This window comes from Contarinia nasturtii, unplaced genomic scaffold (assembly GCF_009176525.2).
Source record: "Contarinia nasturtii isolate CC-2019 unplaced genomic scaffold, AAFC_CNas_1.1 Cnas_scaffold_630, whole genome shotgun sequence".
NCBI lineage: Eukaryota > Metazoa > Arthropoda > Insecta > Diptera > Cecidomyiidae > Contarinia > Contarinia nasturtii.
The window spans coordinates 3,572,801-3,587,954 of record NW_022197981.1 but is presented as its reverse complement, the minus strand read 5'-3'; the positions used below and the strand labels follow the sequence as shown (position 1 = coordinate 3,587,954).

The following is a 15,154-nucleotide window of genomic DNA, read 5'->3' as shown; positions in this document are numbered from 1 at the left end:
AACGACATACAACACAAAAAAAACTCACATGCACGGCACGTGTATATGTGGGAGCATATTTTGTCGAAAAATTAATCGGAATTCATAAATATAACAAGCATGTAACGCATTCAGTCCAATTAGTATGGATCAAGAGCACAAAATGAGTGTCATATTTACTTTTTTGATGCTAAAACGATAATTGCTTTTCAACAAAAATGCTGATAATTCGATGCTATCGGGAATTTGTTGATTTTTTTGTTGTTGCAATCGTCATGAATTCTATTTTCCACTCTTTCTCTCTCTCTTTCTCTGTTTTTTTGTTTGTATGGTTACGTGCCCGCGCGCTTTTAAACTATATACTATAATATACATGTGCTTTATATTGGAGCACCGAATTTAAATTAATTGGACATTTTACATTTGCACATGTTATTACATGAATACCAAATAACACCTTCACCAAGTTCCTATTCCAATAACAACAATGCGCATACACACACACCAATTTTTTTTTAAACAAATGAGTCGATAGCTGTCTACTTTTTTGCAAGTCATAAACGTATGGTTAGTGCGCTTAAAATATAAAAGCGGGCAAAAGATTTGCAATGAAAATCACAAATGAAAATGTAACAAATATGCACTCAAATTACGACCAAAAAAAACGTCGAAAAAACAGAAACATTTAAATCAAAACCAGAGAGCATAGAGCGCATAATCGAGAGATTGGCGAATGTTTGTAGTTTAAGCATGCTAGAAGGACACACAACAACAACAAAAATCCATTTTGATATTTGGATTGTGAGCAGTGGAGAGCGCTTGTCGGCAATAATTATTTTTGGTATGTTTCGTTTGAATGATTTTTCTATATGTTGAGACATAACGCGCGACCAAATCGACTGGAGAGTCAGCAAATGCTACACACTATAATTTTTGCACTTTCGATTTTTATGTTTGTCTATTCATTTGTCGTTCTCAGTTTCTTGTTTCATTATTCGAATTCGTTAAAATGTATCCATATTTATTCTCTTTTTCGTTTGTATGTTATTATTACCGTTTTTTGTTTCGTTCGTTAAATAATTCAAATTGATATTATTTATTGGTAATTTGTGCGCTATGTATACTTTCATTTGCGAGAACAGACCAATCAACAACAACAACAAAAATAGTCAATTGCATTTATGGAATGTAATAAGAGCTCTGTTTCGAGGTGATCTGACATAAATTTCAACTGAAAAATCCAGCTATTTATACTTAATCGAAGATTGATACATAAACAACACTGTTTTTATATACACCGGTATGAATTAACCGAAATACACATCTATATGTTACTTTCGACCTGTATCGAGTATGAATAATAAATGGAATTGTTTGACAATGTGAAATAGAGACGGTCAGACGAGAGAGCGAGAGAAATGATGCCAAACCTATTTTCATTTTCTGTCTCGATCGTTTTAATTTCATTTTAGATTCTGACATTTTTCATCTCGTATCTCACCGTCTCGCGCTACGTCACGACCGCTTACCACTTTAATCATAATAATAAGTACTTTTGGTTTTAAAACGACGACGCAAAAAATAAGTCGTAACATTTTCTTTGCTGTTCAATTTTCAAATGAAATTCCCATCGAACGACACTGAAACGATAAACGACGTATACGCTCGAGATAATTAATTAATTAATGTCTGTAATTTTGTCTAAATATATTAAACCTTCACCGTGTCTGCACAAACACACATTTTTTTAAGTGGATTGCTGGGTTTTTTTCTCTGTCGTCGACTGTAGGAAGTCGACCCACTGACCAAAAGCATACTACGGAAATCGATGTTTATACGTGGCCTTTTCAATTTATATTCAGTCATTGAAACTTATATTTTCCTGATAAATGGAACAATGTGATTTGATTTCTATTTGTTTTATTGCACATTTTATCTTGATAACTGTTCTGCTTAATGTCAAATACAATTAGTTGAAAGCTGATTAGAATCAAAGAAGAACCACATCTCATCAAAAGCCAAAGTATAATAAAAATAATAATTTTTCAACTTGACAACAATCACGTCTGCGCTATTATATTCTTCGAAGCTAATCGATTCAATTCGTAGAACAATGGTCAATTTGCATTACCGAATATGTTTTGGTTATTCGTTGTCATCGCAGTTGTCGTCATGTTCTATTTCATATTTTATTCAATAAAATGCATACATAATGCCAAGAATTTATTTCGCTTCGTCAGTAATCGAGCGCAATACTAGTGAATACGAATAGTGACTGAAGGAATAATTATTTATATCAACAAATTTATCGAGCACAATTTCAACGAAACAGTTTAATAAATGAAGAGCAACAGACATTCACAATTGAGAATAAAAAAATTAATATAACGAGACAGATAGAGTGAATTTGATATGAAACACTGTTATAAAATGATTTATTGAATATTTCGATGTTGCAAACAGATTATTTCAGATTATCATTTAGTGTTTTGAGAAGATGGATAAAAGATGATTTTCATCTAGATTTTCTTGGGATATTATCATCACCAGACCTGCTTCTGAATAGTATTGAATTAGTCTTTTTCAATTAACTGCGAGAAGAATTATAACAAATATTTTTAAATTTCACATGAGAATAAACGAGACGACATGAAGTGGAGGTGAAATCAGAGGTTTTGACGGTGTGAAATCTCGGGGGGTAAAATGAATTTGGTGCGAGGAGGGTTTGTTCAAAACATTTCGTTCTATGTATTCTTCATTTTTTTGAAGATCACTTTTTTCGGCGAAAATCCCTATCCAATTGAAAGAATTTTTGACTTTTCTTCAAAGAATATGTGCTTCTATGGTTTTCAAATGGTATTGATTTTACTATATTCATCATTCCCATCACATTTACTTTCGAGATAGAATTTCACGCGATATATCAATTACTTCTGTAGCGGTTACCGACAGTATAAATATCATTTATAAATGCATTTCTTCGGCGTCAAATTCATTGGTCTGAATGCAATTTGCATTATGTCTTATTGATTTGAAGAATGATTTAAATTATTAAGCCCATACAATATGAAACGGAGGATTGGAACCCCCTGAGGTTCGGAAAATTCTTTAGATTTAGTGGGGTGTTTGGCAAAAAAACAATGGGTTTTTTCAACGTCAATTTTGTCCAGAAGCTTATAATAGATAAGATGTAGTTTTAAAAATTACCCCTTTGAAATCTGACCCCCTAAATTACTAACATATCGTCGGATTTCAATGCTGAATCTAAAATATTTGCGCTTTTAAATTCGACAATCAATTCAATACATGAGAAATTCGCTATGCTCGTTATACATATAAATATGCAAACATCGAGATGAGCCCTTGACAATTGCATCATTCAACATTTGATATATTTCATCCGTTGTTAAGGTATTGCTGAGTAATTTATAAACATCCGATTTAAAGTGTGCACTTCTGTTCGCTATACTCCGCTTCCGTGTTATGTGCTCAAATTGTTTGTTCATATTCTATGAAAAAAAAAAAAACAAACAAATAAAACACATGCGAAATAAATCGAAATGAATTGTACATTGTGTACTGAAGAGAAAAAAAATATTCACAGATAGAGAGAGAGAGAGAGAGAGACACACGACGTAAAGCATGCTTTATTATTCAGCATTTCATGACAAACAAAATGTCACCGTGTAAGCAGATTAAAGCTGGAATTAATACACAATATATCGAAGCCAATGTGGAACATGATTCTTAATTGACACGAAAATTCATAGTAAAACGAAATGGGCGGTGGTGCATTTTTGAAAATAAAATTCAAATTTCAAATACAAATCGATTGATGAATTGAAAAGACTAAAAAACCGCTTATCTTTTGCTTGAGCAAAATGACATGTTCTTTGGTCTTATCATTTACAGCCGCCACTATCGAAAAACCAAATCTCAATATGAACCATTATGGAGACATTATGCCGAAGTTCTAATTTTGTATGTATTTACATGTAAATATCATTGTTATGCTGCTGTTACTGCTCGCCTATAATTCAAAATGTTGTTGTCACACCGCATCTTTGATTATTGATCCATATGATTAAACAATAGAATATTGTGATATATCGTGTGAAATATATGCAATGCATTTTTGACATCATCAAATTAGTCGGGCCGAATTGGAGACACACTCATTGAACCATGCACTCACTGAAGTATACAATGGTTCTTGTGTTTGTTGTGGGGTTGGATGGAGGCGTAATGAAAAGAGTAATCAAAATTGTACGACAGCTTTATTATACGTAAATAACGTAGTTGATAATTGGCATTGTATTTCAGAAACAAGAAACTCTAGTGTCAAAAATGTGTGACAAATGTTTCATAATTTAAACATAGACAAAGTGTGATTTAAACACAAAATGCTAATTAAATTCTAACGATCTAAATAGTCAGTCGATTGACGATTGGAGCTGGGAGTTATTATATCCAATTTTCGGTGCATTGTTTTCGATTCCAACATGCAACCACAATGAATTGTCTTGAAGCAAAAGTTTTCAAGTTACAAAATGTACAAACGATATCGAACACAAATCGATGAAATCGAATCGAAACGGAAATGCGTGTCAACATTCGTTAAGTTATATATAATGAATGACCGTTGCCATTGAATGACGACGATGATCATGATGATGAGGATGATGATGTCGGTCGGATTGAAAATTAAATATCATATACGCAAAACAAACAAGTTCTTCTGGCAAATAAACTGAATGGATGATACATGGGAATTTGTGAAATGATTAAGCGAATGTATTGGTCGACTGGAGAATTGACTTGGAAATAAATATACACTATTACGATGCAGTGAATGAACAAATAGCCAAAGTTAGGCGACACAGACTGTGGTGGTCGATTCGATAAATCTGCAATGCAAACGGGATGGTATATACATTTTGATCGCTGTGAAAATGCTTTTTCCACCTATCACCAATTTCCTATTAAAACCACGATTTTTGAAATTCCAAATTGAATTGAATTATTTCAACATCTAGATTTTCTCGAGATCACATTTTGTGAATGAATATCGCGAACGAATAAACGAATTAAAATAAACAGGCACATTGATTGTTGACGCAAATGATTTCATCGCTATTGCTGAACAGATTATGCGTAATGATAAGTCCACAGTTCGATCAATAATATTTTTTTTTTTTCACACAGTGTCTGTCGCTTATTTTTTTGGTGCAATTTTTGCATGTGTCGCAATCAACAGTAACGGTGTGACAGCAGAAACAATATCAAACATTTTTTTTTTGTTTCGTTTGGTTTAATGAGATTCAATTTTACATTCAACCGATTTTGTGGTATTAAAAATGTGTGTTTTACCATTTTTGTACACATATACACAATATAGTTCATATCTTGATGATAGGCGCGTTTACATCGAGATCTTGTGCTCTAATTGTGTAGATAGAAAAAAAATTATTACAAATTCTAATCCAAAACAATCGATGCTGAAAATTCCATCGTATTTCGCAAAAAAAGAACAGCCAACGAACGAAAGAGAGATAGAGATAAGCATCTGCTTTAATTCGTCGCAAACGACGCTGTCTCACATGCTTCAGCCAGACATTTTTAACGATAGTTAATTATTATAAACTGGCATTTTGCAATTCGTTTTTATATGTTCTTTTTTTTCTGTGCCATTATAGCGATTGTGATTTTTATATGTGCTCGCGCGTGCGCTCGCTGGTTTCATCTCCCATTTGGCAGCATGTGAATATGCATGTTAGCCCGAGTGCAAGCACTGTGATTTGGCGGTTGTCAATTGTGCGCTACCATTTATTCTGGTTATATGCTTAAATAATGTGCATATGGAGCAAACTGAAAATGAAACGAAATCAAATTACAAAATTAAAGATAAAATATATGGATAAAAATTCGGGCTGTCGCATTTGCTGGTGTTGTTTTTGTTGTTGTACTACTGTCGCTGCTGCAGCCGCTACTGCTACCGCGGACCGAAAAAAAGAGTGTGCAATGATTGTATGTTCATTCGAATCTCTCGTTAAAAAGGGATATTAAGTGAGAAAGGTTGAAATTGTCTCACATCTGTATGATCAAACATAGTATAACGACTGTCTGTTGAAATTTTAATGCAAATATTATATGTATAAACAATTTCAATGTAGCATTTTCAAATGGTATACCATAGTATTTTGGTTTTATTTTTGTCGTTTTCAATGTTGATTTTTCACGTGTTTGTTGTTTTTATTTTGTTCGGGGTGTGTGTGTGTGTGTTTTTGCATCTATATAGCCACCATGAGCAATCGGTTAATCAAATTTACATATTTAATCAAGATTTAAATGTGCGTGGTAAATTCAATATACACAATAAACGAGAGAGCGAAATAAAAAAATTCGGTAGATAATTTTGGTTCGTTTTTTGCTTCGAAAACTGACAGCAGCGCAATGGTTGGGCAGTGCGCAAGCGCACATCACTCATCGTCATTTATGAATGAATTCTAGCGAATAATTTGTGCTCTTTCCCTTACTTTTTACCCGTGTATTCCTCTTGTTGCATTTGCAATTTGTGTGTACACTGCTGGATTTATACCTTGTTCATTGGTATTTCAAACTGATTTTATATGAATTTACATGAAAACAATCTATTGTCGTGTGCATTATGAATAGATTTTTTTATGGCAACAAACGAGAAGAAAACATAAAAAAAGGTTGTCATTGTGGTTTGAAATGTTGTGGTTTATTTGTTCATTTTTATTTCTTGCCTTTCGGTTATCCAATTTGTTTCACCTTGCGTTTATATGGCGACAGTCATTCATTCGTTCAGTGGTTCACAAGTATTTTGTTTCGAATTAAAGAGATGATTTTATTTCTTCTTCTTCTTTTTTTAGATCATATTGAAAAATCAATTTTTGTTTTGTTTGTTCACTTGAATCGAGTTGCATTTCGATTACCGGTAAATTGGTGATTCATTTATTTTTTTGCGATTGTTGTTTTGGAATTTTTGCAACAACAATATCTTTGGCGTTCTTGTAATTCATTTTGGATCGTCGGTTTAAATCCAATGTAAAATTACTTGCAAATTTATGCATTTTAATTTCAGTCGTTTTTTTTCTGCTGCATCTTCTGTTTGCTCATCCATTTTTGGAATGTTTTCCATTTTGAATGGATTTTTTTTTTCGTGTTCGTTAATTTTATTGCAGTCGATCACCTGATAATATCGATTTGATGATGATGAAAAAATTACCGTGTTCTCGAACCATATCACAGAGAAAGAGAGAGAGAAGATGGTACAGGGATATCAAGCAAGCTATAAAGTTAAAGTACAAAAATGTTGTTTGCATTTAATCTGATGGCAATCAGCGTTATTTTAGTGTGCCAGTTGCAAAATGAGGAACCCGAAAGATAATCGACATACAGTACCGAAAAAAATAAATATTTATAACCAAATTCAACCCAATATTGTATTTATCCATTGAAATTAAATGATTTACCACAAAATAACAATAAACATAACACTCGTGATAATAAAAATATTCTTAATGTTTCCAGCCAACCAAACAGACCAGTAACAACTCGTTATTGAATAAAATGTAAAGTGGTTACGAATTGAATTGAACTCTGAATACACACACAGTCACAAAACAAAATGAAAAACACGATGCCGGTATATATGATTCCATGAAGAGATTGCGATTTTTTCGAGGACCATAATCAACGTTATATGTACGTCAAATAATTATTCTGAATTTAAAGTTGATTTTTTTGCTGTGATTGCCAGCAAAATTGATTCACTCAATACGGTGTCATTTTTATGAAGAATTTTTATGTGGATTTTATATTGTCCATTTGGAACAGTAACCGGTATAAATTGTCCAGCTAAATCATTGTAGTCCATGTCGTTCAAATAATATGTTCCCTGAAAAAAGACGATCTGAATTAAACGCTACAAGACAATCAGTATCTTGCAAGAAATAAAATCAAGAATCAAGAATCAAATGAAATAATAAAGTCATCAAGAATTAGCTATCCTCCAAAAAAATCATAATAAAACAATTATCTTGAGTCGGAACAGAATGAAGCGAGTCAGCGATTTTTTTTAGTATCGATAGTTAAATTCAGCAATAAATTTAATATTTATCGTTCAAACAACACTCAATAAACTATCAATTGACCGAGAGATAGAGAAAAAAAATAGCAACTATACATTTACATTTAAATTAATCATGCAGAAATGACTTTAAAAAAATCAGATATTTCTGCAAATCATAAAACATTCAGCCAAGTGAATCGTTTATCGGTTTATTTTGGTTCTTTTCTGATTTTTGTGTGAGTTTAAATGGTTTTATACTTACTGTTTCGACTGGACATTCGAGCGGCAAGTTTGTATATTGTTGCCATATAGGACGAACCATCGATGCAACACCAGACGTCTTTGCTTCAACAGCCAAATGGCACAGATTTTCCGAAATGTTGAACAATAAATTAAAATGGCCGTCTGCCAACGCACTTTCATCTCCAAAATACACTTGAACGTTGATCTTAAAATTGATTTTTAGAGAAAATTACACAGCATGAGAATGTGATGGCACAATGAATAAAACTAAATGAAATGCAATAGATAGTTTTATAGTAATGAGATACATTTGCGAATTCACATTAACTTCTGTTACATTCACTTTTAGAAAACATTTCGGTAATCAAATCGTCACATTGTTATAGTTTTAACGTTGTTTCAGATTTGACGTATTCTCTTTTTGCTTGCTTGTATTTTGGTAGAGGAGCCATTTTAAAATTGACATCATTCATTCAGCAAGAAAAAAAAAAGAGAAAAAAATGTGAATAAATTGTATGCGATTCATATGAAAGTCTGGCGTTGTGAGTCATAACACTAAATCATTTAAGATTCTATTTAAATCAAGTTGCTCAATTCATTTGTCCCCTGCGGAAATGTGGAACATTTGCACAATTGGCCGACATCAAATCACACACCAAACACGTTATGTATTGCATTTCATTTTTTATTTTCAAGTTTTCGGAATTGAGAAAGAAACATTGTTGTTAGTTTGTGTTCTGCACAGCATTACACTCACCTTGAGTTCATCGATAGACTTTGTTAATTCACCGTGACCACTGACAAATTTATTTCGACCGTCGACCGCTTTCAATGCACATTCTCCGCTGCCTTCATTAAAATAGCTTGCATCATAGGTGCAATCCAATTTTTCGATTTCAAATGAATTTTCTAGCTGTAAAACACATAAAAATTTTTATATGCAACAACAATAAAAAACCCAACAACAAACGACAACAGCCACATCACAGAAAAACCACGTTTCATGCATACTTGCCATATTGTATGCATTCACTTTTTTGTTGCCAGTTTGCCTGGCTATTGCTGTTCGATGTCTGATTTGTTGGTACTTTTTGCTGTTGCTGTTATTACTGCATTTGTTTGATTCTTTGATATTTTTCCAAAATGTTTATTTCAAATGTACAAAATGCAAACAAATCATCAATCAAATTGTAAATTAAAACATACGTGACATTCAACTGGTATTTGTGATGCAATCACGCCAGCTATGACCATAAATTTGAGGACATTCATTTGGTTGGCTTTCTCCATTGCGCGCACTGTATATACTTTATTGTACAGAACAAATCACACGTTCATATAATAGCTGCTCTTTCGTTGATTTCCTTTCCAATAATTTTCTTTAAAAAAAAAAAAAAAAAACTCAGTAAAAATTGAATTTCCAGTATTTTGGGGGGTATTGTTCGCTTCTGTTTTGACATAGACAAATTACTTGATTGCTTGTTGTGTAGTTAATTCAAAGCAAGTGCACGACTGAAATATTTATATCGGAACATTTACCATTTATATATCGATTTACCGTCACATTGATATGAGTTTTGTATAATTTTTTTGTCTGCATCGAGCACATTTCCTATATTCGGATGGTTTACCAAACCTTCACTGAACCATTTAATTACAGTTGTCATAAAAATCATAAACAAACTCATTGATGATTTTGTTTTAAAAGCCACTTCGCACTAATTACAGACTCGAAATTAACGATATTTAAAACACAGCATACAATGCCCTACCCTATTTGCCATACAATCAGATTTCTCATTTAAAATTGTGAATTTGATTTTGTTCCCTTTTGCTGTCAAACTCAAATTATACACAACTATAAATGTGAATCTCACTAATTGCCAATTGAAAATCGACGTAATTCAAAGGAACAAGAAATATTACAATTTTGGTAAGGATTTTAGTTCTTAAGATGGATTAAATCCAACATTTATCGATTTTGAATTAAAAATGATCCGTGCTGATTGCAATTGTATATGGATATGTTTTTCCTTCTCTCTCTCTCTCTCTCTCTCTCTCTCTCTCTCTCTTTCGGCCAAAAAACTGCATTCATCATGATTATTCGCTGTTTGTTTGTGTAAATATTTATCATAATACTATGTACAATTTGTGTCTGAAATGTATACAAACTGATTAAAATTATCGATAAAACGGTAAACATTCTGTAATGGTTTGATCAGCTCAACAAACAGAAGGTGTTGCAAAAAACTTATTTTAATATTTAATAATGTTAAAAGTGGTAATCGTAAAAGGGTAGGTTTCGTTGTGTTCGTGTTGATAAACGATACCGTCCATGATTTTGGCGATAATGCAATTTGGTTTCGTGTTCTTGACGACAAAATATCAAGGCGACTTAAAAATTAGCCAAATAGAATAATTTATAAATCGATAAAAAGACGGCGACAAACAGATGCTCAAAGCAACTTTCAAAGTTTGGATGAGAATAAAGTTTTCCGTTCCGACGCACACACCAGACAATAATAATCGATAAAGCAAAATGCTTCAGTTCATGTGTGTGTGTGTATGCGAAACGGCGCACGGACATTTCTATGGTTCGATGGTGGCATTTTTTTTTTATTCATGGCTTTTACACGGTCTCTAGAGAAAATGCATGTCGCCCACAATTGTCGACTCCAAACACATTCATAGAACACTAGATAAATAATCGACTTTTAATACACTTTAAATAAACGCGAACGCACCAAAAACGCGACAAAATGGCCTAGGCCAAAAGTTCATTGTACCTCACCCGACTGTAATGCCACATAATTTATTCATATATACTTTTCGCTGCCTGATTCACTGTAAGATCATTGCTTTAAAATATATGAATTTTCGTAACTTTTTGCCAGAGTAAAGCTCATAAACGGTACTTAAAACATTTCGTTTTCACATTATTTCAAAGTAGATGCCATCCGACCGATGCACACCAATTGAGATAAAGTGAGAAAGAGACAGAATGAAATGGTTTATAAATGACGAGGACAACCGCAATGGATTGCATTGAAAAAGAAAATAGCCCGTTAATTTATTCACTGATGGTGGATGCCAATCAACTCATATCATACACGAAATGTACCTTTCGATAAAACCACTTGAAATAGTGAAGTGTCAATTGAAATACCCTCTGGATGATTTATCAAATAGAATGCAGCGCGGAACACCACCTGGGAGAGCAGAGAAAGAAAGAGAAAGAACGGGAATGAATAAAATGCTCTAGTATTGCCATTTCACATGTTAATGTTGAATATCGAACTTTATTTCAAGTGCTGTTTTGTGAGCGAGCGTTAAAGTGTTAAGTATACACTCGATGGATTCGTCGGCTTTTTATGAGCTTCAGTTTGTGTGTGTATGTGTGTGCTTTATTTTTCAAGGAAATTCGACATATGGGCGCAACACTTCGGTTGCAAGTGATTATTTTTAATTTTTGTGCAGTAGCGCACGATCTCTGTGTTCGTTTGAGATATATACAATTGCATGCATCTTTATTTGGTACATATGGTAATAATCTTTGGGCAAACAAGTGTACCAACAAGTTAAGCGAAACAATAAAAAAAACCCTTTTGATAATCATAATAATTTTCAAAAATGGCGTGCAAGTATCGACATTTGAATGCACTTTAACGTTTAAGGATAACGAAGAGAGAACGAGATATGGAACAACGAAATAACGCACATCTAAACAGTGTTGTACAGTTTTTCACTATTTTACCAATGCCATTTCCACTTGAATGCACTTTCGGTGTCTGTATCTAAATTTCGTTCGTTTTTTTTCCCTCCTTCACTCTGTTTGGCTGTTTTCGATGATTGTAATGGAAGTTTTGTGTGCGATCGTTACATCGTTTCCCATTGTAGTTTTAAATACGTTAATGTTGCCAGAGAATTTTTCCATCAACCATTATAATCATATGCACTGAATATGTGATGCATCCACACCAACACAAACACACCAGCCAATGCTATTGAAGCAGAGCCGCCGGTGGCAACAAGAGCATATCGAATTTCTCGAACATCGTTTGAATGTAAATAGCGTAGAGAGCGAGAGAGAGGGAATACTTTTTGCTTTACTTTTAAAATGAACAATGATAATAGTTGCTGAAACTGTGACGACGATGACGACGACGTTGGCGACGGAGGCAACAGCATCGATGCCAACAACAATGACAACGATGTATCAGCATACATTAAACGAAAGAGTTAATTTTATATGTATAGCTGGGATTAGAATATTCTTGTTGTGCATGCAATAGATAGAGCTCGAGAGATAAAGACAGACAAAGAGTAAGAGAAAGAGACAGACAGAGATATATATAGAGAGAGTGCTGAATACAATGTATATTATCATATATTTTCATGTACTATTCTCACTTTTCCATGTCTATACCGGAGTTTTGACACGCACGGAACTCAGATATATTTTGTATATTACTGAAAATGCTTACAATGGCCAACATGGTTTGTATTCCATTCCAATTCTGTTTCTCATTCATTCATTTATACAAATTCGGTCTCATTTTTTTATCATGTCGATTTTTATTTTCGTCGGAATGTTGGATGCCGTTTTTTGGTCATCCATACGCATACTCAAAGCACACTTATCCACAGAACATCAGGCATTTTGTCGTTTTTCTTCTTTGCATCGAGTTGAATAGCATTCACATTTCGGCATCATTTCAGTGCTTGTTGCAATAATCGGCTAGCCTGATTGCCTGGATGTAGTCAGTAACTAATTTGTTTGTGTGCTTTTTTCATTCGAATGCATTCCCATAACAATGCACATAAAGTATACCGTTCTTCTCTCATTTTGCATTCGGTTGATGTTTATTTTCCTCAATAGTTTTGGTTTTGCTCATCATACCTATATAATATGCCCTTCAGCTCGAAACGACGATAAATAGATACAGTTTCATTTGTATGCTATATTATACTATATATATGGCTTGTGACGATGCTCACGCCTAATCCATTCCGAGTGCATTTTATGCCATCGGGTTCAAACGTGTTGATGAGAATCTTCTGTGATATTTTCTGTGTAGCCTCAAACTGAATGCCACTTTATTCAATCACTACAATATCGTTCAAATATAAAGAGACAGATGAATATACATATGAAGAATCAAAACTGTCCGAATTTTACTTTATTTTATATTGAGAATGAGTAATTGGTGTTGCATCGTTAGTGCATTCGTTTGTGTTCCATTCATTGTTTGGCTTATACAAAATGTGAAAGAGACTGTTATAGGCATTCGGGCCGATGTAGTTTTTGCAACGTTTCTTCAATCGCATAATCCAATAAATTTTCACTTCTCTGGCTGATTTTCACTCACAATTTCAAAGGATTTCTTGATGAGAATAAAGAACAATTCAGCAATGAAGTGATATAAATAAAGTAGTTAACATAGAAACCATTCAAATCAATATATTTTTAAAGGTTTTTTTTTATTTAAAATTCAACATCCAAGTGATGCACAAATGACAAATCCAAAGAAAATAAAATCACTCTTAAATGCACATTTATATCCATTTAAATTGCATCATAACAAATATTGTTTGACACAATGAATCCTCAAATTCACACGATCAAACTAAAAATCGGAAACGCACAAACTTTTTATACTTATATTGAGAACATTTTTAAATTTTCAATGGCCAATTCATCTCTCTAATATTTTCATTTTTCATCTAATTTTCTCTTACAATTTGCTTTCTTGTTGCGCGTTACGCACAATTTTTCCCTGTGGCTAAATTTCCGTTCACATGTGGAGTGCCATGCATGAACACGGAAAACAACATTAAATGCATACATGCATATGCCAGAACTGGCTCTTTTCTATTACAGAAATTCGGTGAATCGTTTCCATTATGAAATATTTTGTATTCTGATTCAAAATGAAAACGAAGACAATGTATATGTGCAAAAACCAGAAAGTATTCAAGAGAAAAAGAACGGAATAGGGAGTTGGATGAGAGATACAAAATGATCGAAATGGTGTAAAATGATAGAGAATTTTCAAAATTCTAATCAAATTTATTTGGTTGGCGGTACGTCCGGGTATTTTGTGATAGAGTATCAGTCTATAAACCTTTTCCACATCGCCGTTGGCCAATTATTTCATGGGTGAAATGTAATGTGAGTGTGTGCCACATTATTTCTCTCTCTATGTGTGTTTGTGTGTGTCCCTTGTGAAAATAAAATGACTGACTTGTAAAATCGAAGACGCAATGATTTATAAAAGTCGCACGGTTGCATGCATAGTGCATACACACAATATTTCTAGGAATCTATGTTTTTATTTTCATTTCAGTAATAATGTGCGAACAAAATGGGATGGCGGGTTGATTTTAATTTTTTTTTTTTTCAAATTTGAATTTGTAACTTGAAACTGACCTAGTATAAAAGTCAAAATATATTTTTACGAAGGTAACTCTTTGTGCCTTTTCTCTGTTGGTCGAACGTTGTACACAAAATTGAAAACTCTTGAAGACAACAGTCATAATGGATCGAAATTTGCGGCTTCAATATCACATTTTTTTTTGTGTTCACCATGTTGTGATAACAAAAATGTCGTTTTACCAAGTGATAGCAATCTAAAACATTTCTCTGTTCAATTGGAAAACACCACACCGACGGTTGTGCAATACATGGCGAAAAGTGATAAAGAATGAAAACGAATCCGTTCTCACAATTCAAATGTTGCAACAATAGCCAACATATACACACAACTATGGCAGAGAAAACAGTGCTGTCACTTTGCCCAAACTATACTTAAACGTAACTCTTGGTTACACTAC

General features: G+C 33.2%; 2 protein-coding genes across 3 annotated transcripts in view; one reads left to right on the top strand and one right to left on the bottom strand.

Moving 5' to 3' along the window:
* The window catches only part of LOC116340041, a 124,142-nt gene that overhangs the window by 81,213 nt on the left and 27,775 nt on the right, over positions 1-15,154 (top strand). Inside the window, exon 4 of one of the 2 annotated variants that reach the window (XM_031766204.1) lies at positions 7,537-7,710. The exons of the other annotated variant lie outside the window; for it this stretch is intronic. The gene's annotated coding sequence lies outside the window, so the exon portion shown is untranslated. The remainder of the gene's footprint in view (positions 1-7,536; positions 7,711-15,154) is intronic. 2 annotated transcript variants of the gene reach the window in all.
* Positions 7,556-9,825, bottom strand: LOC116340042. The gene is made up of 5 exons (XM_031766205.1): positions 9,792-9,825; positions 9,527-9,684; positions 9,078-9,233; positions 8,340-8,525; positions 7,556-7,903 (listed from the first exon to the last, which is right to left on the bottom strand). Exons 2-5 carry the CDS (start codon positions 9,608-9,610, stop codon positions 7,724-7,726), a joined length of 606 nt encoding a protein of 201 aa, XP_031622065.1. The 5' UTR covers positions 9,611-9,684; positions 9,792-9,825; the 3' UTR covers positions 7,556-7,723.

Bases quoted from the DNA above. Each gene is read 5' to 3' on its own strand.
- LOC116340042 (XM_031766205.1), bottom strand. From the start codon at position 9,610: ATGGAGAAAGCCAACCAAATGAATGTCCTCAAATTTATGGTCATAGCT. The intron at 9,234-9,526 runs GTATGTTTTAAT...TGTGTTTTACAG, and splicing joins AAATACCAGTTGAATGTCAC to CTAGAAAATTCATTTGAAAT. The intron at 8,526-9,077 runs GTGAGTGTAATG...ATCAATTTTAAG, and splicing joins AGTCTATCGATGAACTCAAG to ATCAACGTTCAAGTGTATTT.